The following is a 24,106-nucleotide window of genomic DNA, read 5'->3' on the forward strand; positions in this document are numbered from 1 at the left end:
AAAAAAAAAAAAAAAAAAAAAAAAAAAAAAAAAGCCAACATGTGCCAGGTATTTATGAAGAGGAAAAATCTAGAAACCAAAGGGAAGGATATTTGATCTGCAGTCAGAAGTGGGGTTAGTGTCCACTCTGCTAGTCACCAGCCACATAGCCTCAGGTGGCTCATTTAAGACTTCATCTTCTGTTTGTAAAATGGGGGGAATAATTTCACTTTTCTACAGTTATGATGAGAAAAAAACATGGTGGCATGGGTGTACTCTTAAAGGCATCCTTCACCCCTCCCTCTCTGGTGCTGCTCCCCTGTTCTGTTTCCCAGCCACCACAAACTAAGCACCTGTGCTCCCCCATACCCTTCTGCCTTGATGCTCCTGCCTTGAAGCTAGCAGACCATGGACTGAATCCCTGAAACCTTGAGCCAATTTAAACCCCTCCTCCTTTAAATTGTAAGTGTCAGGTATTGTGTCCCAGTGACGGGAAAGCTGACTAATACAAACCTTGGGGAAGACACAGAAAAAGGTGAGTCTGCTCAGCCTATGTCTCTGCAGGACATGTGGTCCCATATCCTCAAAGTCAGGATGGGTTGGAATGAGGCTAGATACAAGAGACAGTCAAGGGAACAGCTCCACAGCCAGGGTCTCTATGCAGCGATTCTGTGGCAAATGTACAACTTCTGAATCCTACAAATGCCCTAGGCTACCCGGACAGCTTTCCCCCACATAGGGTCCAAGTAAGGGGCTAACAAGATGCAGCCTCCTCCCAAGAGAGAGCTGCCCACAGCCAGACCAGAGAGGCATGACAATCTCACCATCTATGGGTTGCTTCCTGAGGTGCTCCCTTCCCACATGTCTCATTTACCTTTCTTCCTGGTAGGTAAGTACTTATAGGACCATTTTACAGGGAGGAAAACTGCTGCTAAGAGAAGTGAAGCAACTTGTTCAATGCCCATCTGCTGGCCCGTGCCCAAAGCCATCCTCCTAGCACAGGAAAGGCAGGGCTAAGGGGGGCCAGGCCTGTCTGTCTCCAAAGCCCACACTCTTCAAGTTACTCTGGGCTGCTTGCTCAGGAAAGCTCCCATGGTTTTCTTCTCCACAAAACCAGAAGCAATGAAGCCAGGGCAATGGTAGGTGTGGGAGGAGCACAGTGGCCCCTGGGGCATCAGTGTCCTAACCCTGGAACCTGTACTTCAGGTTTCGTGGCAAAGGAAATTGCGTGGCAAGTCATAGGCAGCCTGCTAATGAGGATCTTGAGATGGGAGAGGATTCTGGGTACCTGGTGGCCCAGTGTCGGTACATGATGAGTGGAAGAGGAGGGAAAGGAGGTCAGGTCAAAGAGATGCTGCGTTGCCAGCTCTGCAAGGGTACAGCTCCTCCGCCAGAGCCTCAGAAGGAGCCAGCTCGGCCCACAGCTTGGCCTGGGGCCGTGACACCTGTACCACCAGTCTTAACATACAGAGAACTTAGTGAGTGAGTTACTTAAAGCCGTTCAGTCTCAGTGCTTTAGGAACAGGCAGCTAGCACAGTAGGGGCGCTCTGGGAATAAGATCATTCAGGAGCCCCTATGCTGGGAGGGCCCTGGGGTCATTTCCTGCTAGTTCCAGAAGAAGACCCGAGCCGGTGGTGGTGGATGAGCCATGTGGTAGCGCTGTCCTTCTGCGATCAGAGGACAAACCAGCTTCCTTGGAAAGGCAGACACCTGACCCAGCCTCGAAGAGCACTCATTCTTCTGCTCCCCAGCAAGCCACAGCTGTCTAAAAGCTCGCTGTCCTCCCAGGCTGCTGATTAACTATTACACAAGGAGCACCCACTCCCCTGCAGCGGGGCTGAATAATTCATAGAGAGCTTGTTTGATTGAAGCCTCAGAAGGCAGGGAGCTGAACTGGGTCAGGCTGGCCCGGCCTATTCGAACAATTCAGCTACTAGGCCATTTTCAAACAAAAGGGATGAGCTGTTTCGAGGATTAATTATTGGCTTCTCAACTCTCCTGAAGCACACTGGCTTAAAAAAAGAAAAAAAAAAAAATCTTTGCAAATCGATGTCTATTAAACTGCCTCTGAACATTCGAGCCCTCTAGGAAAAGAAACTTTAAAAAGAGGAAGGAAGTGGCAAAATTCTAATGGATTGGGATAAAGGGGGCCCAGAAGGCACTCTGCCCCTTGTTAGCAGAATGCCCCCAGCAACAACTGGCCCTGAGTGCTTGGGGAGCGCCACACTTTCGGGAGCAAATTAAGCCATCACCTGGAAGCCAGGATCATGATCCAGGCAGGAAGGGAATAAGGCTCTTAAAAGTCCAATCAATCAGATGAGAAGCACCCCAGGCACCTCGGCCCTACTCTGGCCAGCCCTATGGGCCACTCTGCCCCGAAAGGAGCCAGACTGAAGGCGTGGGGCTCCACATCTGCTTAGGAAAGCTCCCACGATTCTCCAGAAGCAATGAAGCCAGGGCAATGGTAGGTGTGGGAGGAGCACAGAGGGCCCCGGGCATCAGTGTCCTAACCCTGGAACCTGTACCTCAGGTTATGTGGCAACGGGAATTGCGTGGCAAATCAAACGCAGTGGACAGGGGCTGGTTCTGTCCCAGAGGAAAAGGGCTGGGCCTGCAGAACTGGGCCAAATGGTCCCTGGACTCCAGCGCTCAGCTTCCCACTCTGGCCCACGGTCCGGGCCGTGTGCGGTGCAGGCGCTGTGACCACAGAACATCTCTCCACAGACCCCGAGCAACCACCGGACTCAAACAGCCTCGCTGCCTCTGTCCCACTTCCGTGGGATCCAATGACAGCCACACAGGAGGTGTCCAAAGCGGAGCCCAGCTCCCTGCAAACCATGCTGCAGTCGGGACCCCTGCTCTGGGTGCTGGGGGGTCCCCCATATTTGCCACCATGAATCCAACCAACCATTTTAAGGAGAAGGAACCTGAGTCCCAGAAAAGGGAGAAACACTTCGCCCAGCCTCCGTCCTGGGCCTTGCTGGGCCGTGTGTAAGTCCCGTCATGGTGGGGGACATCTAAGTGAGTCCCTGCTGTGTGTCCTTGCTCCTTCCCGGGACACGCTCTGTGTGGTCCCCTCCCCTGACACCATCGGCACCTTGCAGCCCATGTCTAAGGAGAGGGCAGCAAAGGTGATGGGCTGTCGCCTGGGAGATTAGGTGACACAGAGACTCTGGCTCTCTTGTGCGCTGCTCTGAGGAACAAGCCACCCCATGGCAGAGGCCATGTGGGCAGGAACCAAGGGCAGGCTCTGCCCATGGGCCAAGAGGAGCTGGGCTCTCAGCCCAAGCCCAGGGGGACCCTTCTCCTCCAGAATGTGCACCCGGCCTCAGAGAATCCTCTGGCCAGGCCGCTGACCCCTCCACAGAGCCCAGGGAGGCATGGGGACAGGGCACTCAGCCACGCAGCCTCAGAACCCTGAACCCACGGATAGCACGAAAGGGTAAACACCTGTTATTTAAGCCAGCACATCTTTTGGTAAATCGTTCTACAGCAATAGACAACTAGTGCAGCAGTCAATAATATTGTTGGGTGGATAAATAAGTGGGTTTGGGGCTGCGAGCTGGCCCTGGCCATCACCTCTTATCCACTGCACTCTTCCTGCAGAGGGCTGGGAAATGAACTCAGCTTTCTGCCCTAGTCCTCACTGAACCCCGTTTATCCCAAGGACAGATTGATCATGTGTGGCAGCCGAGGGTGATGTGGGACTTGGTCATTCACCAAAGCGGAAGCAGGGCATAGCTGGGCTGTGTGTGCTCAGAGCCTGGGACCACTGGGGATGGCGGGCTGCTGTTCTGGGCAGGAGAAGTCACAAGAAAACACCAGCAACGTGCTTTGCTCACTTACTCCTCACAACACTGGCTCCTCACCTCCCGCCACACAGATCAGGAAACTGAGACACCATGGGCAGATCCAGATTATGACCCCGTGTGCCCATGAGACGCGCCCTTCCACAGGAACTGTTGCACTTGCTCTACCTCTGGCCCTAGGGCAGGGTTTCCCCTCGCGGTGCCGGAGACTCTTGGACAACGGACGACGGGGCTCTCTGAAGCACTGTAGATAGCTACCGGCACCCCGGAGCCCACCCACCAGAAGCCAGGCGCACGCCCTTGCCACGGTGTCCACCAAAATGTCTGCAGCTATTGCCAAATGTGCATGGAAGGAGTGGGGAAGACCCCTGGGAGAGAAGCACGGCTCTCGGTGTATGAAGAAGTCAGCAGGACCCTGTGACCCTCAGAGTGACTCTGCTAATGCTTCCACCCATGGCCCCAGGAAGGACGAGCAGAGGTTGAAAATCAGATAAAGCACAGGGTTGGGGTCTTGGCATGGGAAGGCCCTCCAACTTCAGGGGTCACCTACACACTCAATGCAGGGGCCACACTTATGCCCTCAGGGATGGTGCTTCCCTCTCTGCCCCTGCCAGGCTCCCAGTGCCCAGAACACACGGCAGACGTCCCTCAGCTCCTCACTCCCCGCAGCTCTTCTTCCTGGGATTCTTGGCTTTCTTTCCATCTTCCTACATCCATAGCCTCTGGAATCTTATAATCACTGATGCCGAAGCATCCGATTAACCTGCTCTCTGCATGGCTTACAGGTGAGAAGAGTCCAATCGTCATCCCGCCTGCCCTCAGCGGGGCACACCACCCTCCACCAGAGTTCACGGTGTCCTGGTTGAAATTCACCCTTATAAATGCTGCTGTGCTGTTTCTCCCAATGAAATCAATTGAACCCAATTGATCTTGGCCCCATTGTGCATTCCTGCCACAGCACTGCGTGTGTGTGTGTGTGACACACACACACGCACACACACACACACACACCCCGGGCCCTGCTGTGTGCTGTCTGAGAATTGCTCACCAGTTACCTTGGACACGTGTGACTTGGCTCTCCGATTATACTCGTGCACGCTGTTCTCTGTCTCTGTGACCTCGCAGTGCCTACCGCAAGTCTGGGCATGCTGCGGGTGCTCCTAAAGGCTGCTGACGAGTGCTGGGCTGTGGAATGGCATCCCAGGCTTGCTCTCTGCACCCCACCACCACCGCCTCCCCTGACGACCTAGGGGTCCCCGGCTGGCTCGCACCACACCTCCCACCTACACGGCAGTGACCACATCTTAACCTCCAAGTTACCGCAACTGCTCTCCCAATCCAGATTCAATCCTCTGGCCTGCCTAAGTCACACCGGAAAGTCAAGATATTAAGCCATCTGCCTGTTGGAAGCCACTCTCCAAGCCAATTAGGGATAATTTTAGGAGAGCGGGTTTGTGAGATACGACATCAAATGTTCTCCTCCGAAGCAGGCTTACTGTAGGATCAACTTTCTTAGTGCAAACAAGTTTCACTGGAAAATTATAATGAATGCTGGGTGACACAGAGGAACCCCGTCCCACCGGGGTAGAAATGCTCCCCAGGGCCCCTCAACTCGGGTGGTTGGAAAATTATTTCAAACCACTGAGAAAGACGCTGAAGTTGAAAAGCACTGGAATGTGAGTCAGAAAGACCTGGGCTCTGGTCCCAGCCTCCGTGGCTAATTAGCTGAGTGACCTTGGGCGAGCGACATGATCACTGTTTCCAGGAGCCCAGGGAAGAGGCAGGACAGAGAAGGGAGGCTGTGTTTGAGTCCCTCTCCCTCTCTCTCTCTCTCTCTCCCTCTCTCTGTCTCTCTCTGTCTCTCTCTCTCTCTCTCTCTTTCTCTCTCTCTCTCCTTCCCTCCCTCCATCTCCATCCACATCCTCCCCCTTTTCTCCCTCCGCTTTCTCCCCTCACCCTGCTTCAGCCTACGGGCACCCCCGACTTTGCAGGACTCACAGGACCAAGGCCCCAGATCCAAGGGCCTTGCCCATCAGGAACAGCCACATGGCCCTAGGAAGCCTTCTCACCCCTATGTGGGTCTGTGCTCTAAGCAGTCTTGCAAATTAATATAAGCCAGATCTAAAAGAGCAGGGATAGCTAGAAAGCACAGATAAAAAAGAAGCTGTAGATAACCCTTGCCTGAGATAGACACCGATAGACAGGAAATCCCTGCGTAGGCCTCCGAAAGCTCTGTGGGAAACCCACAGGTATTTCAAAACTGACTTTGAAGCAGGCACACTGAGCGTGCCTTTGCCAGGATCTGGGGCCTCACCACGCCCGAGCCAGCCGATAGGACACCATGCTGCAGCTCACAATGAGATGGCGACTGAGGTTCCAAGCAACAGCAGGGCCCCTGCGGGGCAGGACAGGCACCTCCCTGTCCTCTCCTGAGAAGTCTCCAGTGGACCCAGGAGTTTTCCTACCCTGATGGCCATGTGACTTGGGAGACTGCACACACTTTCAGTAGGGGGTAAACTCACAAAGCACTGACCTTAACTTAGCCAATTAATTCCAAAGCACAATTGTTTTCAATCTTCATTTAAAGTCAGCCTTTGTTAATCTAGATTTAATGACACAGGAAATGGAAATTCCCTTCATAAAATAAGTTATGAATATTTATCATCCCATTTTACCTGAAAATTGAATAATTCATCAATTAACTTTACTATTAATTATTTAATGCAAAATTAATAAACTGCAAAACTCCTGCGTATCCGTGCAGACCCTCTGGCACTGGGTAAGAAACTGAGCTCCAGAGGGATGTTCAGCAAGGGAGAATCCACGCACAGGCACAGCCGGCGGGGGCTGCCGGGTTAAAGCTGGAATTTTTCTTTGGCATACAGGCTCGAGTCACTTGCTCAGAAAGTGAAGGGAGGGAGAGATCTTTTCCGCTCACCTTGGAATTCTGTACCACAGCCAAGGCGGGACTCAAAGTCTGGGAGTTACTTGCAGAGTAATTCTCCCAGACTCTCCCCACCATCCGTCACCCTCTCTGCTCCATCACCATCTACCCCCAGACCCAGCCAGGGGCCCCCCATGTGGCCCCGGGACTGTCCCCCGACCCTGCCCTCTGCCTCAGGCCTCAGCCAGGGCCCCAGCTGGAAGCGGAGGGACTGAGCATGCAGAGAGGAGTCAGCTAAGGGGATCACAGAACCAAGGAGATGATGGAGTGTGTGGGGTGCGACACCCCGGAACCGATGAGCACCCATGCCCCGCTCACTTACTGTGCAGCAAGTTCGTTCTGCTGTGCAGAGCCCAAGGTCGGACCCACAGGGTGTCCTGCCTGCTGTGGGATGGACCGGCCTCAGTCATCCCGCCAGTAACATGGGCATCTGCAGAGGCACCTGCAGGCACCCAGGCTCCTTCCTGCTTCCGCTCTTGTCCTTCCAGAATGTTCTCCAGTCCCCACCCCCGGGGCACCTGCAGCAGTGGTGTCAGCACTGTACTCACTGCATTCTTGTTCACTGGGAACTCCACTGTGCCCGAGCCACCCTGGTCTTCAGCCCATTTCCGCAGCTCTTCTGACCTCGCCTGCAAGGGCTTTTGCTCCACTGTCATGCCTCAGCTCTGTGCAAGGTACATGTGCGCACACGCACGCATGCACACACGCACACACACACACAGTCTCTGCCTGAAGTTCGGCCCCACCCCAGGGTGGGAGCACCATCCCATCCCTCCCGCCCCACCCTTGTCCCCAGGAGCACTCCTGGAAACCGCCATGATCATAAATTATCTTGCTCATCTCACTGTCCCAGTGCCCAGTACAGCACCTGGCACAAGAGCTCAAAGAATTCACTGAGTAAATAGATGAGGGGATGCCAGCCAACCACGGCATGGCAGTTTGGGGCTGTGCAGCCGTGACCTCGGGAGAAGATGATGTCCCTGTCCGAGCAGGGCTGTCAGCGCAGGAACCCGAGGGCAGCGTCTCCCAACACAGGGCCGAGTGAGACCCCATGGAGCGTGGGCCTGGTCCTGGGTGTGACAAAGTCTGGGGATGGCGCTTGCCGTGCAGGCTGCAGAAGCCAACACGGCTCATCTGCTCTCCCTTCTCGCAGCTTGTACTCCCCACCGTGGCACTGCCTCCCTCCACAAGCCCAGGCGGGGCCGCGGGGCCATTCTCCAGTTACCTTAGCCCAGGCCCAGCTGCCACGCCACTCACGGACTCAACTGCATCACCTTCAAAAGTCCTGTGCCAACCAAGCTGCCAGAAAGGAAAAGAGTCTGGTCCAGGATGATGACAGGCCAGGGGCGGGGGTCTCAGGGTCAGTATGTGAGCCAGGGGCGCTTCGGGGAGCTCCCCGCTCCTGGGCGTGGCTGTCCCCGGCCTAGACTGGGGTCCCTTGCCCCCAGAGTCGCTCTATGGAACAGCTCAGCCAGAGGCCCCACCCAGGTGAAATCGGAAGCAGCCAGTTCAGAGGAACCAACTTTCTTTGTTAGAGAAACCCTTCTCTCCCCCAAATAAGTTTCCCCTCATTAAATCGCGGAATGAACAGAACATTTTTCCAAGCTATTTTCTTATAAGAAAGAAATGACCAGCTCCGGAAGGGGTGTGTCTGTGTGCTGTATATTTGTGTGTGTGCATCTGTATGAGTGTATGAATGTATTGCACGTATTTGCACTTGCATGCATGTGTTGCATGTATATGCATGTATGTAACATGTACATGCATCTGGGTTTGTATGTGCCTCAGTGTGTGTGCATGTGTGCTGTGGAAGTGTTCATCCATGAACGTACACATGAGTGCGTGCACACCCCTCGCAAAGCAAAAGCTCGTGTAGAAAGTGAAATGTGTGGCAGAGTTTGAGAACCAGGAACAAGGATCACCTCCCTTTGTTTGTTTATTTTGACTCTGTTTTTAGAAAGCCCCATAATAAAGGAATGTGGAAAATCTAAGAATAGCAAGGCAGCAACACCTCCTAGCCAACACCAGAACAGTGGGAGAATCTGTAGCCCGGAGTCCCAGCTGATGCATTAATCACTCATCACACAGAAGCTTAGAACTTGCACAGGCGGTTTATTCAGAGAACTCGCCTTCCCACCTTGCAGTGCTCGAGGCACACAAGTGGGCTCCCTCTCCATGGCGAGCAAAGATTTATTAGATCAGAGAGATCCAGGGGAGACACCGCCAAGCCATTCCCGGTCTGGTGCAGATTCCAGTCAGTGCTGAGTTTCCAAATCCGGGGAGGGAGCAGAGGGGCTCAGAGCAAACCAGCATTACAGAAGGGACAACTGACAGCAGATAGAAGCCTGCTCGTTTGTGTGACACGGTGGCTCTTGCTACCCTCAGAAACCCTCATCGTGGCCAGGTCATCCTGCTCAGAGAGCCCAGCAGGCACCGTGGGCAAGCAGTGTTCAGTCAGGGTGCCCAGCACCCCCAAGTCACGACCTCTGTCCTGACACAGTCCAAGGAAGACGCACACGCCACCATGCAGGTGTCATGGTCAGTGCTGCGCCCAGGACGTTGCCCAGACAGGTGACCCTGCACCCACTGTGCCGGGAGAGGCTTCCACCAAGGGCGAAGGAGCAGGAGCAGGCGGCAGAGAGGCCGGGCCCTGTGCCACCCACGAGGAGGTGACAGACAGATGTCCTAGAGCCCTGCCTCTTCCCCGAGCAGCCTGGCAACCCCTCCCAGCCTCTGCCCTGTTAGAGAAAGGGCCCTGAAACATCTGGACTCAGACACAGCAGAGGGGGGCAAGAAACATATGCCACAGACGGAGAGTCTCGATGTGATCCCAGCATTCTGGGAGGCTGAGGCAGGAGGGTTGCAAGTGTGAGTCCAGCCTGGGCAAGTTAGCAAATTAGTGAAGACAAGGTCTTTATTTTTAAAATTAAAATAAAAGAGCTGGGGATTCTCTGATTCAGCCTCTGGAGCTCTATTCTCTGGTACTCTGGGTTCTCCTGAGAAGGACCCATCAACATGATGCCTGGAGGTTCGGGCCAGTTTGCTAGCAGCTCAAGGGGCTGGAAATGTCACCATCCATTATGAAGGCTTTCACTTAACCCAGATGTTTTTTATGTTTGCAGTACTGGGGGATTGAACCTGGGGCCTTCAGACTGAGCTACACCCCTAGGCCTTTCTATTGCTGGCAGAGCAAGAGAGTCAAACTGCCATTTAGCATATAAGGAACTCAAAAGGTAACATCTAAGACTTACACCTGTAGTCCTACACTAAAGGAGGCTGGGGCAAGAGGATCACAAGTTTGAGCCCAGCCTGAGCAATGTAAGGGCTTAGCAAGAACTTGTCTCAAAATAATTTTTTTTTTTTTTGTACTGGGGATCAAGCTCGGGATCTTGCGCTCACCAGGCAGGCACAGTGCCACTGAGCTACATCCCTGGCTCTCAAAATAATTTTTTAAAGGGCTGCGGATGTAGCTCAGTGCAAAGGCCCTATGTTCAATACCCAACCCTCAGGAAAGAAAGAAAGAAGAAAGGAAGGGAGGGAAGGAGGGAGGGGGGAAAGAAAGAGTAGAATAAACATAGGATTCAAGAGGGAAAGTTCAGAACTGAAAGAGTAGGGAGCAGCCACCACTGGGAAACAAGACTGAGCTGGAGGGCGGAGCACCCCACTGTTGCTTGCAAGTTTTTTAGGATGATTTGACACATTAAACTGGGTGTGCGTTTATTTTTAATAATATTAAAGTAATAAAAGAAAGTGGGGCACAAGAGCAAGTAGCCAGCAGCTGCCTCACTCCTGGAGGGGCTGGAGACAGAGCACCATCCTTCCTTTCACTCTGAGAACCCAGAACCTGCACAGCTGGGGCAGAGGGATGGGCCAGGGATCCCTCGCAGCTCCTGCACCTGGAGCCTAGTGTGAATGACAAGCTCGCTGCTGGGCAGACAGCTACCCCTGCCCAGCTACTTCCAGGAACCCCCGAGGGCCCCAGGAGGTAGCCTCCGTGACGTCCCTGCTGTGTCACAGGTGCTCTCTGCAGCTCCAGACAAGAGCTGGGGCCTGGGGTGCAGCCACACTGTCGCACACACAGCGCTTTGGGAGGTCCCAGCACCATCCGGACAGTGCCACACACTGATTCGGTGTCCAGGCCATGATAAATAGCACAACAGGAGCCCCAGGCCATCAGTGCTGCTGGGCGTGGCCCTGGCCTGCTGCCTAAGGTCCCACGGGTTGAAATGCCTATAACTGATGTGCTGCTGTGCTCATTGGAGAGCAGGTCCCCAATTCAGCAGGGTGCATGGTCCCCGAAATGACCCAGGTGTGGGCCTGAGCCCCCACAGGAGCCATCCCCCACCCCTGCACTCTGCGCAGTGTGAGTCCGGCCTGGGTGAGTTAGCAACTTAAAGACAAGGTCTTTATCTTTTAAATTAAACTACAAAGAGCTGGGGAGCTCTTTTCTCTGGTAACCCTGGGCTCTCCTGAGAAGGACCCACCAACATGCTGCCTGCTACCTGGACCCTGGAGAAAGCACAGAGGCAACTCTGAGAATCCCTTCAATGGGGGTGAAATATACACAACTTAAAGTTGAGCATTTGAACCACTTCTCAGGGTGTGGTTCACTGGCACTCAGTGCGGCACCACCATCCACTGCCAAGAACTTTCATCTTCCTCACCCAAAAGAAACTGCCCCCATGAGACCCGGACCCCCTGCGCTGGGCCTGGGAACCACCGCTCCACCTCCTGCTCCAAATTTGGCTGTTCTAGATGCTCACGGAAGGGCACTCACAAATATTTGTTCCTCTTATGTGGCTCATGTCTCTCACACCTTCCAGCTTCACCTATCTTGGAACAGGTGTCTGAATTTCACTCCTGGCTCACTCAGGGGTTGTTTTTAATCATCCACATGGAATCTCCATATTATTTTTTCCATTCTATTCAGGTCAGTCCAGCAGCCCCACCCTCACCCCAGGAAAAGGAGCTTCCTTTAAAAAGTCCTGTCACTGTCCATGCCGAGGTGCTGGTGTCCCAGAGGGGCCAGAAGGTCACTTCCCTGCACTCTCACACTGAAGCTGGACAAAAGCAACACCCGCTGCCCAGGGTCCAGCCAGTGGCCCTATAAAATCAGCTGTGTAGGTATAAACCCTCTACTGGCAGACCAGTGCCAGCCCCTGGGTCCCCAGAGCTCTCAGGGACAAGGGACCCACCATGGTGTCCCCAGGACACTGCGCTCCTGCTCCCAGCTGGCCTGCTGAGCTGCAGTGACGGCACACACTGCCCACCCCGGGGTGCGGGGTCCTCTGCTGCACCAGCTGCTAGGAGACCAGCAAGACGCGTGACCTTGCCCTAGGGGCTACGACTTCTCCTGGGAAAAAGATCCACACACTGCAACCACTAAAGATCCAACCATCCATGGTAACCGAATGCGGGCCAGGGCAGCTAAAAGGGAGGAGGGATTGCTACACTGGTGGGGCTTGGGGAGACTCCCAGGAGAGGCAGACAGGGCTGGATGTGAGGACATTGGGGTGAGGGCTCTGGCCAGATGAAAGCACGGAGGCTGCAGAAGATGAGTGGGGAGAGCAAGGAGCACCCCCTACAGTGAGGGCCCATTCAGAGTAATGACCTTCAACCCACATAGACTTCGACTCTCACTCACAGGAAGTTCCCAACGTGCCCAAGCAGAATGATGTTGGGAAAGGAGCAATTCAGGAACACCAACTGCAAAAGTTGTTCAGCTTGGAGGGAAGGGATCTGGGAGTGATCTCAGGGCTTCAGCATGACAGGGGTGCGAAGCGTTGAGCCCAGGAAAACAAGGATGGGAATCACAGTCTGAAACGCTGCCTGGATCAGTGAATTGGATTCAGGGGATGAAAGAGAAAGAGCAACCTCAGGAAATAACCAAGGATAAGCTTCAGGATCTTCAGGAACGAGGGAAGTCGGAAGACGCATACGAGGGTGAGGAGTCTGAGCTAACAAGGCAACGCCCAGATGTGCAGAAGAGAAGCTGAGACCTGGGGTGACCTGCAGAGTCAGCAGGGACAGGGAGCCCGGAGAGAGAGAACCGGGACGGGAGTGCCAACCGCCAAGACCGTGAGTCCCCACTGTCGGGGGCAGAGAAGGACCCGGGCACGTGGGCAGGGAGAACTCAAGAGGGGGCCCCTCACCCCCTACACCCTCAACACTCAGAGCTGGCTTCTCTCCTCCTTCCCTTCCACCCTCCTGCTATATAGCATTTTACTGCATATTGACCAAGAAGCATTTAGTGCTCATTACAGGGAAATTCTATTACTAGACCCTCAGTGCATATGTGGTAAGGTGCTATCTATATCAATCCAATTAATTCATTAGGTAATTAACGGCATTTTCCATCCTCCTCCTCCTAACCAGTATGGGCAGGATTCCTGGGAAGGACAGACTTGCACTCCTGTCCTGAGCCTGGCGTGCCCGGGCTTCCAAGGAAGGCTGCTCCTTTCCCAGGGGAGGAGAGATGCATTCACAGGCCTGCTGAGCTCTTCACAGCCCGCTCCTGCCCTGCAGCAAATGGAGCCTGTGCCCTCAGTAACCGGTGGAGCTGTGGGCGGGTGTAAAAGCCCAGAGCCTGGCCAGCAGCAGGTGTGGAAGAGCCAGGTCATCTCTTAGCCACCCTGGGGCTGGACAGGAGAGGGGGCCACATGGGGCAAGCCCAGGTCTCTATCGCCACAGCAACCGGACTGCCATCTTCGCCTCCCTCCTCACTCCACGCTATGACACTGGTCTGGGTACTTGGGGGCCCTGTGATCTGTGCCAACTGAAAATCCTTCTCCTGTGCCCCTCACATTGCAAAGGGAGACCCGCAAGTGAATAAATAAGCAAACCTGGGCATGCGGGGAACAGAGGACAGAGGGAAGGCTGTGGTCCGGGGCCTTACAGAGAAAGGAGGGTGCATCCTTGCCCCACGGCTCTGAACTCATCTGTGGGTAGGCATATGGGTCCCTGTACCCCAGTGGTGCTAAGAAAGGGCTGAGCACATGGTGAGTGTCAAATACAGGCATCCTGGGAGGCGACTTTTCCATCTGAAGTTCAGTGCAGATCCCACATCCGGGCGTTGGAGCCCTGGGCCTGCGGCCCTGTCTCCCCCACCTGGGTGCCCCGACCGCCCGCCACCGCAGCGCACCTCATTATCAAGCTGGTGAGCGGGGCTCCCGGGGGCCCTGTCTGTAATTAGGGCAGCGCCGAGCCAGGCTGTATTTATAACCCCAGCCCTGCGCAGGCCGCGGAGACCAGCAGCGGTCCCGCTGCAGCGCCTATACCAACATCTATATGTGAACCGATTACAACAATTAATTTAATAGGGATTCCTCCACACAAACAATGTATCATTTTATTAGGAAACTCTATAAATGTCAGTGGTGCAATTCATTTTTATTAATTTTCTAAAATGAAATTAGCAGTGGCGGCAGCGGCGGCAAACAGAAGTTGCATTGCCTCCTCGTTCAGCAGAGTATTGGTGTCATTAATTCCTTAATACCAGGAGGCCAGTTTGCATGGGCTCAGCACTTAACTGCACCAATTAATTTCAATACTGGAGATGGGGGGAGGCGCCGAGCTCCCCTCCACAACTAATTTAGGAAGGTCCTTGAACAACCGCGGCAACTTCTCCTTCTCCTGGGACAGGAAGCTCGCGAGTATAAACACGGAGCGAATATTATAACATGAATAGGAACCCGTTCCTCCCTCTGTGCCTTCGGGAGCCCGAAGCAATCCTGGCAGAGGCCTCCAAAGCCCAAGACTGGTCCTGCAGATGAGCGGGACGGTGGCACCCATGGGTGGCACGGACCCTCACTCACGCAAAGCAGGATCACAGATAGTATCGCTCACAACCCACATAGGACAGGCTTGCAGTGACCTGAACTCTGCCTTCTAAGTGACAAAGGAAAACTGGGATTTCCCGAGGAGCTGAAAGGTCTTCTCACCGTCACACAGCCATGGAGGTCAGCACCTGTGTCTGTCAATACCGGAAGCCACGTGAGTTGTGCATGACCTCAACTGACAGCCACTGCTCGGTGGAAACCCAGATCCTGAGCTGACCAGTGAAGCCCAGCCTTACATGGGCACGTTCCTCTGCACAGAGCTCACAGCGGGTACCTGTGTCCGACAGCCTCACTCCGGCTCAAGAGGGGCTCTTTCCTCCCACTTAGAGTTGAGGAGCACCTTGCAGAGGAGAGGGGAGGGCCTGGAGACGCTGGAGGCTGCTGGAGACAGGAACCCTTGGAACTAGGCCAGGAGTTCTCAAAGGGAGGTCCCAGGCCAGCCACATCCTATGAGGATAATAAATTCTTGGGCCTCACCCCTGGTCCTCTGCATCAGAAACCGGGGAAGGGCTGAGGCTGTAGCTCAGTGGTAGAGCTCTTGCCTGGCATGCGCAAGGCCCTGGGTTCAGTCCTCGATACCCAAGAAAGAAACTGCGGTGCCCCATCCCCCGCGTGTATTCTCACAAGCCTTCCGGATGCCCACTAGAGTTTCTCCTGGAAGACGCCCCCGGGAGAAAGGGGCCGGTGCTGAGCTTCCCACCCTAAGTGCCGGCTGTCCTCCCTGCCCCTCTGCACTCCGCCCACCCTGCTCCGTGGATGAATACCCTTCCCAGTCCCATTCTCACCCTGCTCAGCCGGGGGACTTGCTTTGCACTGGATTTGTGAGTAGTCGTGACATACACAGCCACATCCACGCAGGAAGGGCTTATAACTGTGCCTGCAAGGATCGCCTTGGCCTTTTAAACTCCTGCTGTCTGCTAAGACCTCCTGGGCCTACATTCTCAGGCAAAAGCTTCATGGAGCCGTCCTGACCCTAAACCAAAACCACAGGCCACACACAGGTCCGTGCGCAGGAAATGAACTTTGTTGTTATAAGTCACTCTGTTTAGGGAACATTTCTTACGTAGGATTATCACAGCAAACACTGACTGATACAAACCATTTAATTTTATAGCTAGTGGTGGTATCTCAGCAATCACCTCCCTGTTCTCAACATCCTTCTGGCCTCCAGAATGGAACCTTCCACCCTCATCTAGGGGACGCTACCAGTTAACATTGGAGGCTACTGAAGGAACACCTCTCAGTGCCTTCCAGACTGAGTGAACCCTCCCAAGGTGACATCTTTCCCGGTGGCTCAGGAAGGACAGGCAGGCCAAGCTTATCACCAAGGTGCAGAAGACCCACCTCACTCCCCTTCCCAGCCCTGGAGACGCTGGTGCCTCTTGTCCAGGAGGAACAGCCTGACCCTCCCACCTCCCGGGCTCACCTGGCCCTGTCACCTCTAATAGAAAAGTGGTGGCAATTGGTGAATTGCTGAAGCCCAAGACTCTAACATACCAGACCAAACAAAGACTTAAGGGCTGGAGGCGAAAGAAGAGGCTGCCTTTAAAATAAGCCCTAAATCCCAATCTCACCATGCTTCGTGGGATCATAACATTGCTCGCTCTGGTAGAACACAGGTAGGCTGTCTTTTCGCCAGTTCCCTCTCCTCCCAAGCGGTGGGGGGAGATAAATGTTTGTGGCAGTTAGTGGGTTGAAGGACATTTATTGCATAATAAACTGCAAACTTGGCCACTGCTCCTGATTTGGGGGATTGTCTTGCCAGCCATCAAGGATAACTTGGCTTTCAGTTTGTAAAACAGGTTGAGATAAAAGTGGGCAGTTAAACTGGTTTCACTCTTTGAAAAGTACACTTCTAGAGCATGCCGGTGGCAGGTGGGCACTTTCCCGACATTAAACTCCCCTGATGTGGCTGTCTGGGGGGCCTTCCTAGCATACAGCTGCAGGGTCGGCCCTGACCGTCCTACGAAAGCTCCACCTTGTACCACCGCAGCTGCCCTGTTCTTAATACATCTGATCACAGGCACCACACCAGGCGTGGGCCAGTTAATGTAAGACCCCCGTGTCAGGCCACCAAACACGGCGTGGTACTTCCAACCTGTCGCCTGGAGTGACTGGCCAAACCAGGTAATCCATGAAAACCAATCAACCCATTTACTGTACATAGTTGAAAAACTGCAAGATCTGGGACATTACCTTGTCTTAGGGGATGTGGTTAGCCATTCTTCGTGTTTCTCAAATGTTATTAAATAAGCTGCAATTTCCTGAAACAGAAGAATAAAAAGATAATAACAACAATTAGCTCATGTTGGACCCTGAGAAGTAAGAAAGCTTTGCTGTTTCACAGCTGCCGTCCGCCTTTGTCAGGCTAGGGCTCCATCTCGGCTAAAAAAACGCTCAACTTGCACTATTTTGATTTTCTGAGTCCTTTTCAGCCAACCTGCCATACAGCGACAATCAAAGTGCTGGGTTTCAAAAGAGGAGTCGGTGGCAAGGACAAAAGTACATCTCTGTAGGAGGAAAACATCAGGCACCCTTTCGGATTTTAAATGTCATTAAGTGGAAGGAGCGAGAAGCACACGCCAACAACAGGTCTCCGTGTGTGCAGGGGCGCGACTGGGGAGTTCCATCTGGTTTTCTGGAGCTGGACAGATCTCTCCACTCCGTCACAAGAGATTCTGCATTCTCTCAGCGTGACTCCCAAGCCCCCTGAGCCAAATCACACAAGGATTAAAAACAAATGAAAAGATGGAGCCTCATGCCAGAGAGAGACAGAGAAGGGAGTGAGCCTTTCCCGCTACTGACACTTGATCTGCAAGCAGATCTTCAGAAAAGAGCAATGGCAGCTGAGTCTAAGGCAGAGACAGCAAATGCAGGCACCTGAAGGTAAATTAAATATTTATAAACACAACAACATCGCTGCAGATAGAGTTGCTGACTTATTGATCGTTCCCAGAAAAGGCCAGCAGGTGACATCAGCTAAGTCATTGCCCCAGCTCTGAGGCAGGATGTGGCCCACAACTTCCAGCTCCACACAGATCTGCTAACACGACATTGGCAGGGACCAAAAGTGAAATCCAGGCTGGACTAGCACACGTGGCCCTTGGTCTCCACGCTGATACACACGGGCCGGCCGGTCCAGACCAAGGGAAATGGAGCGGAGGCCTCCCACCCAGCTCTGTCTGCAGCCAAGGCCCCGTGAGATGGGGCGGCCTCTTGGGCTTGGACATAACAGAGCTGACACCCGCAATATGGTGATGCTGTGCGTGGCTTTGAGGGCAAAGGGAGAGACCACTGCCCAGCAGACTAGAGTAGAAAACCGCAAGCACACAACATGTGGCTCAGGTGGGAACTGGCCACCACCACAGGTAGCTGGTGCCTGAGGACCAAGACCCCAAGCCTCCTCGATCCGGAAGCCTGCACCCTACAAGAAACCAGGAAGCATCAACCTGAGGCAAAAATAGAGCAGTCATTGGCGAGTTCCTATTGCCGATTTCAGCTCCAGAAGTCATAGAATAACTCTGATTGGCCCACACGGTGTCCTCTCGCCCCTGAGCCTCCCCTGCTGTATCGACTGCACCAAGTCCCGTCACAGGTTGCCACAACTTTCTCTGGCGAGTGTTACCTAACTACTCAGGACAGGGGTACCCGCCCTCCCTACCCATTCCCGTGGCACCGGCACCTTCCTCCAGTGCACCAGATTCATTACCCTGTGCTCTAACTGCCCGTTCACTCGGAGAGCATCTCTGTTGGACCGTGCAAGGGTAAGGAACGTATAGGCCTTGATGCGCCCTCAGGACGCACCTGTGCTGGGGCTCACGGAGGCACCTGAGGAATGTTTGTTAGATTGTTCCAATGGGTGGGCCAGTGGGTGAGAGCGTGGGTGGGTGGACAGGTGGATGGACGGACAGATAGGAATTAGGAGAAAGAAGAGTGGGCACTGTAGAAATAGATATGCCTTCCTGAGTATGTGTGTGAGCGGTGTCTACGTTCATTACCAAATATGGTTAAGTAAGAGTTTAAACCCAGTGGTTCCCGGGTGAACCCCTGCCCCTTATTTCCTAAATTCTGTGTCACCATGGGAAGGCGACACAGCACCATGCTGAAGGGACACGCACAGGAAGCAAGCAGACCTGGCCTTAATGCCAGCTCTGAAAAGTGTTAGCTGTCCCCACGTGAGCACACTGTCCACGCTCAACTCCCGTGGACCTGGACAACACCACCACCCAGGAAGCCACAAGGAGTAGCGATTCTCTCTGCGCAGGCCACCTGCCCATACTGGCGCACAGTGAAAGGTCACCCCAGCACGACTGTTCCGAACTGCTGTTCATCCTTCCGGTTATCTGCTGGTTTCCCTTTGGTTTCACAAAACCCTCAGAGCAGCATGTGGCCAGCAGCTTCAAGGGCAGACACTGACCCATGAGTGAAGTATGTTGGCTGTTGCACTAAATCTTGGTACGCAGAGGAACAGGCTATGACAAATGGAGCCCCCAGATGCATATTGTTACCCAGAATTGTGAGGTGCTGATCCAGGAGGTAGGGCACAGTAAACCCCAGACTGTTGGATTTATCATTCCGTTCTAAAGACCCTCATGAACATCCTCTGGCCAACTTCCCCCACACCAACCTGGCAGAGCTTCCCACCGCTACTTCCTCTGAGGAGGGAGATGCCCACAGCACCTACCACATGCCAGTCCAGGAACAACACAGCCACGGGGCCAGCTGCTATCAAGCTCAGTCAAGAAGGGGACGGAGACAAATCAGCGTGATGGAGCGGCATCCATGCTGCTACCAGGCCAACCATGCATTGCCCTGTAGCCAGACTCAGAGGGCCATCGTGGGTCTAATGGGCCATGTACAGACAAGCAGAGGCCCAGAGATTGCACTGACCCCTGCTCCGCCCGCACCCAGGTAGCCACAGCTTCTCCCAATCCGTGATGCCTTCCATGCAGGGCCCCTCAGAGGAGCACCCTGCACATTCCAGACCTGCAATCTGAGCAAAGGCAACTAACTCAACACCCACAGCCTGGTCCCACTTCTCACTGCTCCCACTGACCGGACTGGACCACCAGGGAAGGACCGAGCATACCTGGGCCACCTGTCTAAGCCTAGATCCATTCTGTCCAATCCTCTCCACCACTGCCCTTACCAGAGTTTGGCCCCGCTCACCAGACAGGCAGGCAGGCAGGCAGGCAGGCAGACAGACAGACAGAAAGGCGCCAGACCCTGCCTTCTCAAAGCTTAGGCTGGAGATGGGGAGATGGATATACTGAAGCCAAAGGACCAAACACACAGGCTACTAGATGCTCACTGGTGTGGACTAGGTAGGGACCATCGTGGTTCTGAGTCAGGAGGGTCAGCTGGGCTAGTGAGGGGTGACCGGAAGAAGAGAAGGTCATCATAGTCGTGCCAACATGGCTGGAGTCTGTCCCAGGCCACAGACTGCTCTGTGCCTCTGTGCCGGGGACCTCACTCATTCCTCGTGACCAACTATGAAGTGGGACCTGGGCCTGATTCACAGGTGAGGAAGCTGTGGCACAGGGCAGGGAAGTGACTTGCCCAAAGTCCCATGGCTAAATACCTGGAGACCCGGAGCCTAGGTCCATATGGAATGGGTCTGGAGCCCACACTCTGAGCTGCTGGGCTGAATTCCTTAAAGAACAGCCAGGATGTGCTGGATGGAGAGTGGAGGGAAAGCATGGGGCCTTCCCAGCCTAGGCTGGCAGCCTCCTGCTCCCCTCTGACTCTGTCACCTCCAGCCCCACCTCCCTGTGCAGACCAGGAGGGATCCCCAAGGGCTCTGGGAGTCAGCAGGATCGAGCTCATTCACACTGCAAACCCCAGCCTGCGCATGTGGCCATCTGCACCAGCGACCGACAGAGTTCGGTGTCCACAAAGCTGTGCTTACAACGCCTTCCGGGGCAGAGGGAAACACCCACACAGAAGGGAGATTCAGCTGTAAGAAGAAGCATTTCCAGCCTGACTGTCTGGCCGGCCCCTCCTCCCTCAAGCACAGCAAGCCTAGGGCCCAAGAAGAGCATAAGGAAAACATCTGGTCCAGCTTCTGTTATGGAGAAAGAAACTGAGGCACGGAGAAGGGCAAGGTCTTGCCAATTGGTACCCAGAGCACACCCACTCTTTCCTGCCCATTAACCAGCTGGCAGAATCCAGCCTGGGATTCAAAGATCCACAGGAAGCCCAAGGAAGAAGAGAGCAGGCCTCAAGGAAATGGAAACGGGCATGAAACAAGAACACATCACTGCTCACCAGAGCCCAAGGACAGAAGAAACCCAAGCATCCCTAGGTGGATAAATGGATAAGTAAATTGAGTTTGCAAATGGGCTACCACACCCAGGCTCACAGCAGCACAACTCAAAACAGCAAAAGCTTGCAAGTGACCTACATGTCCATCAACAGATGAATGGAGGGTAAATGTGGTATTACACACAGTGGAGTACTACTCTGCCATAAAGAAGGATGACCTTGAGTCACTTGTAGGAAAATGGATGCACCTTGAGACCATAAAGTTAAGTGAAATAAATCAGACACACAGCTCAAATATCATATGGTTTCTTTTAGATGAGAAACCCAAAATATAAATAAAGAGCAAAATAAAAAGATAGATTGTAGGAAATAGGGAGATCTCTTGCAAAAGGGAAGGGGAACAATGGAGAAAGGAGAGGGGAAGGGGATTAAAAGAAAGAATCGAGATGCATTCTGCACCTTATCAGTTCCCATGAGGAATATAATCATTACGTACTGCAAGCATGTATTAATAAGCAATAAAAATTGGGCGAGGAGAAGTACTGAGTGCTACGTAGTGCTACAGCACCATAAGTCCTAAAAACATGGTGCTAAGCGAACGAGGCCAGGCCCCACCTGCCACACAGACGTGATATCAGTTCAATAAGTGTCTGGATTGGCCGAGCCACGGGGCAAGAGTGTCAGTTGGCAGCTGCAGGTGGGAGGAACCGGGGCAGGTAATGAATGCCTCAGGGGGTGGGGCTTCCTCCTAGGGTGATAAATGTGGGGCCCAAACAGTAGTGGTGGCTGCACAGCACTGAACTAAATGCATTCATCTGCATTTCATCACAATTATTTAAAAGGAAAAGAGAAGAAGGTGCAGGAGGCACCCACCAGGTGTGGCCCTGGGGTGGGGCGATGACAGCCTACCCGGCCTCGGCAGCTGGACCTGAACCCAGAGGGCCACGCTGACTTCCGCCTCCTCCCTGGCTCCTGAGCAGCCTTGTCTCCCCGGATCCTAAACACTGTGTGGGCACAGAGACAAATGACTCGACTGTCAGGATGAAGAAAGTCACTGTGGGCTCCAAAGCAAAGACTGTCCAGCTCGCAGGTTTTAAATGTTTAGTTTGTCCTTTGGATTTTCAAATAGAAAAACTGCACCCAAGGACACTGTGTGTGTGTGTGTGTGTGTGTGGCCAGGGCCTGGTGGGAGAACAGCTGGCGGTGCTCTCTGACTCTGCTTAGCATGGCGAGGGAGGCAGTGGGTTCCCTTGCGAGGCGAGACAAGGCCAAATAGGAAAGGCCGGGGAGCAGGACACGGGGCAGCACGGCTGCATCTGGCACCACCCACACCCCAGAACGCCCACCGTCTAATTGCCAATGCCGTCCCCAGGCTGGCAGCTCTGAGTCAGGCCTGCAGAGCCACTGGAAGCTGCGGGAAGCTATGGGGTCAGCAAGGCCGGGGTCCCCGCGGCAGCTGCCCACTGGGACTGGCCTAGCAGAATGGCCAACTCTTAACTTAACAGAAAGCTGAGGGGAAGGACACGAAATTCCCTTCTTCTAAAGGACACAGTCACAGGAGCACAGCAGAGCCTCCTCCACTGCGTGTGCAGTGGCCCAGGGTGGGGACAGTCACCGCTGCCATGAGGTGCAATGCCCGGTGTGAGGCCTGCAGGAGCATCCTTCTGAGAGCTCCTCCTGCAGGGCAGCACATGGCTGGGCCCTGGCATGGGACAGCACCATTTCACAGATGTAACAGGAGCCACAAATGCCAACTGTGAGTGTAACTTAGGCATTTCTTGAATCTACTCATGTATGTGTGTGTGTGTGTGCATGCACGTGTGCCTGTGCGTGTATGTATGTGTTATGTGTGTGTCACTGGTGACTGAACCCAGGCCTTCTGCACACCAAGCAAGCCTCCTACCATTGAGCTACGCCCCCAATCCTAGAAGCTACATTTTTTCAAAAAGTAAAAAAAAAAATTAATTTTAATAGTATGTTTTATATTTTAACTTTATAGTTCCAAAATAGCATCATCTCTCTACTTTTAGAAAGCCGTCCTGAAGTATTTCACAGTCTTTCTCAGGCTGTTTTCTAAATTGGGTGTGAGTTTCCCATTCACGGCCCACCTCAGCAGGCTCAGCCACGTTTCCAGCGCTCAGTGGCTGCACACGGGGGCAACCAGCAGGGCCAGCAGCCCTAAGTGCTGACATTGCAGAAGCCTGAAAAAAGCAGCCCGCCCTTGGGAGCCCAGGCTGGGCGGCCCCTCCAGCAGGTTCCCAGTGACAGCCCGCGAAGGACAGACAGGAGTCCCGCGGTCCTTTGGGTGGTCTGTCCTCAGTCTGTCTTCAAGACACAAGTTCACATCAGGGAGAGAAGCGGTCGCTGAGGGACCTTGGTGCTTTCTGTAATAATACATAACAGTGTTCATATGTATGTACGTGTGCACGTTTGTATGCACACGTTCTGTTCTTCAGTCTCCTGATTCCGAGTGACAGAAATACCTCCACAGCTTACACACTCTCAGATATCTTTTGTGCACAAAAACACACACTTTAAGCCAAGGAACAGTTCTTCAAAGTTTGGTTTTTATGGGAGTTCTGCACAAGGGTCTTATCGAAGGGGCCAATGCTGAGGGGGGAATAAAAGCCAAGGCTCTCCTAGCAGCTGGCCCCAGCATCTGCTAGAGCCACAAAATGCAATTATATTACTCCCAGACGAGAAGTAAAAATATCTTGTTTCTAATACTCTTGGTTTTAAGGCTCATACTTAATGTCCTCTGGGTATTCAACAGTGCCAGATCTCCGTGTTATGTACTTTATTAGGGATGTGTGAGTGTCATATTAATGACTTCCAACCAACATGTTTACAGTGAAGCAAATCCTCCCAGAATCCATCTCTCCCTACACTTTACAAAAATAATTGGCCCTAATTTAAATAAATAAATAACTGGCCGTACCCCCTCCCCATGATACAGCCTCTGCAGGGCACCCCCTGTATAAAAGTGGGGGGCTTCCTCTGTGCTGAATATTCCAACTCAGGTCAGGTGGTACAGCACCCTGTCCAGGTATTGTGTGCCCATGCCCCGGCAGGCTTCCCAGGCACCCAGACATCCAGGCCTGTGTCCTGCACAGGATGTTCTGGGTTCCCACCCACAGGTCAAACCAACCCCCCAAATCACGCTTGCAGGATGGCAACCCTCTCTGCTTAGAAAGAACTAGCACCTGGGATGCCGGTCTGTGTACTCTGTTATTTGTGTGGGTGTAGTAAAGCACTACTCTGACCATTTATG

General features: G+C 53.5%; 1 protein-coding gene across 14 annotated transcripts in view; it reads right to left on the reverse strand.

The window, feature by feature from the left end:
- Camta1 (calmodulin binding transcription activator 1) overlaps nt 1-24,106 on the reverse strand; it is a 696,092-nt gene that overhangs the window by 433,220 nt on the left and 238,766 nt on the right. For all 14 annotated transcript variants that reach the window (XM_033767633.1, XM_033767641.1, XM_033767640.1 and 11 more), the window contains one exon: nt 16,768-16,835. In XM_033767633.1, the coding sequence (XP_033623524.1) occupies nt 16,768-16,835 (68 nt within the window). The remainder of the gene's footprint in view (nt 1-16,767; nt 16,836-24,106) is intronic.

The sequence above is a fragment of the Fukomys damarensis genome, unplaced genomic scaffold, assembly GCF_012274545.1.
Source record: "Fukomys damarensis isolate Sample0158 unplaced genomic scaffold, DMR_v1.0_HiC HiC_scaffold_23, whole genome shotgun sequence".
NCBI lineage: Eukaryota > Metazoa > Chordata > Mammalia > Rodentia > Bathyergidae > Fukomys > Fukomys damarensis.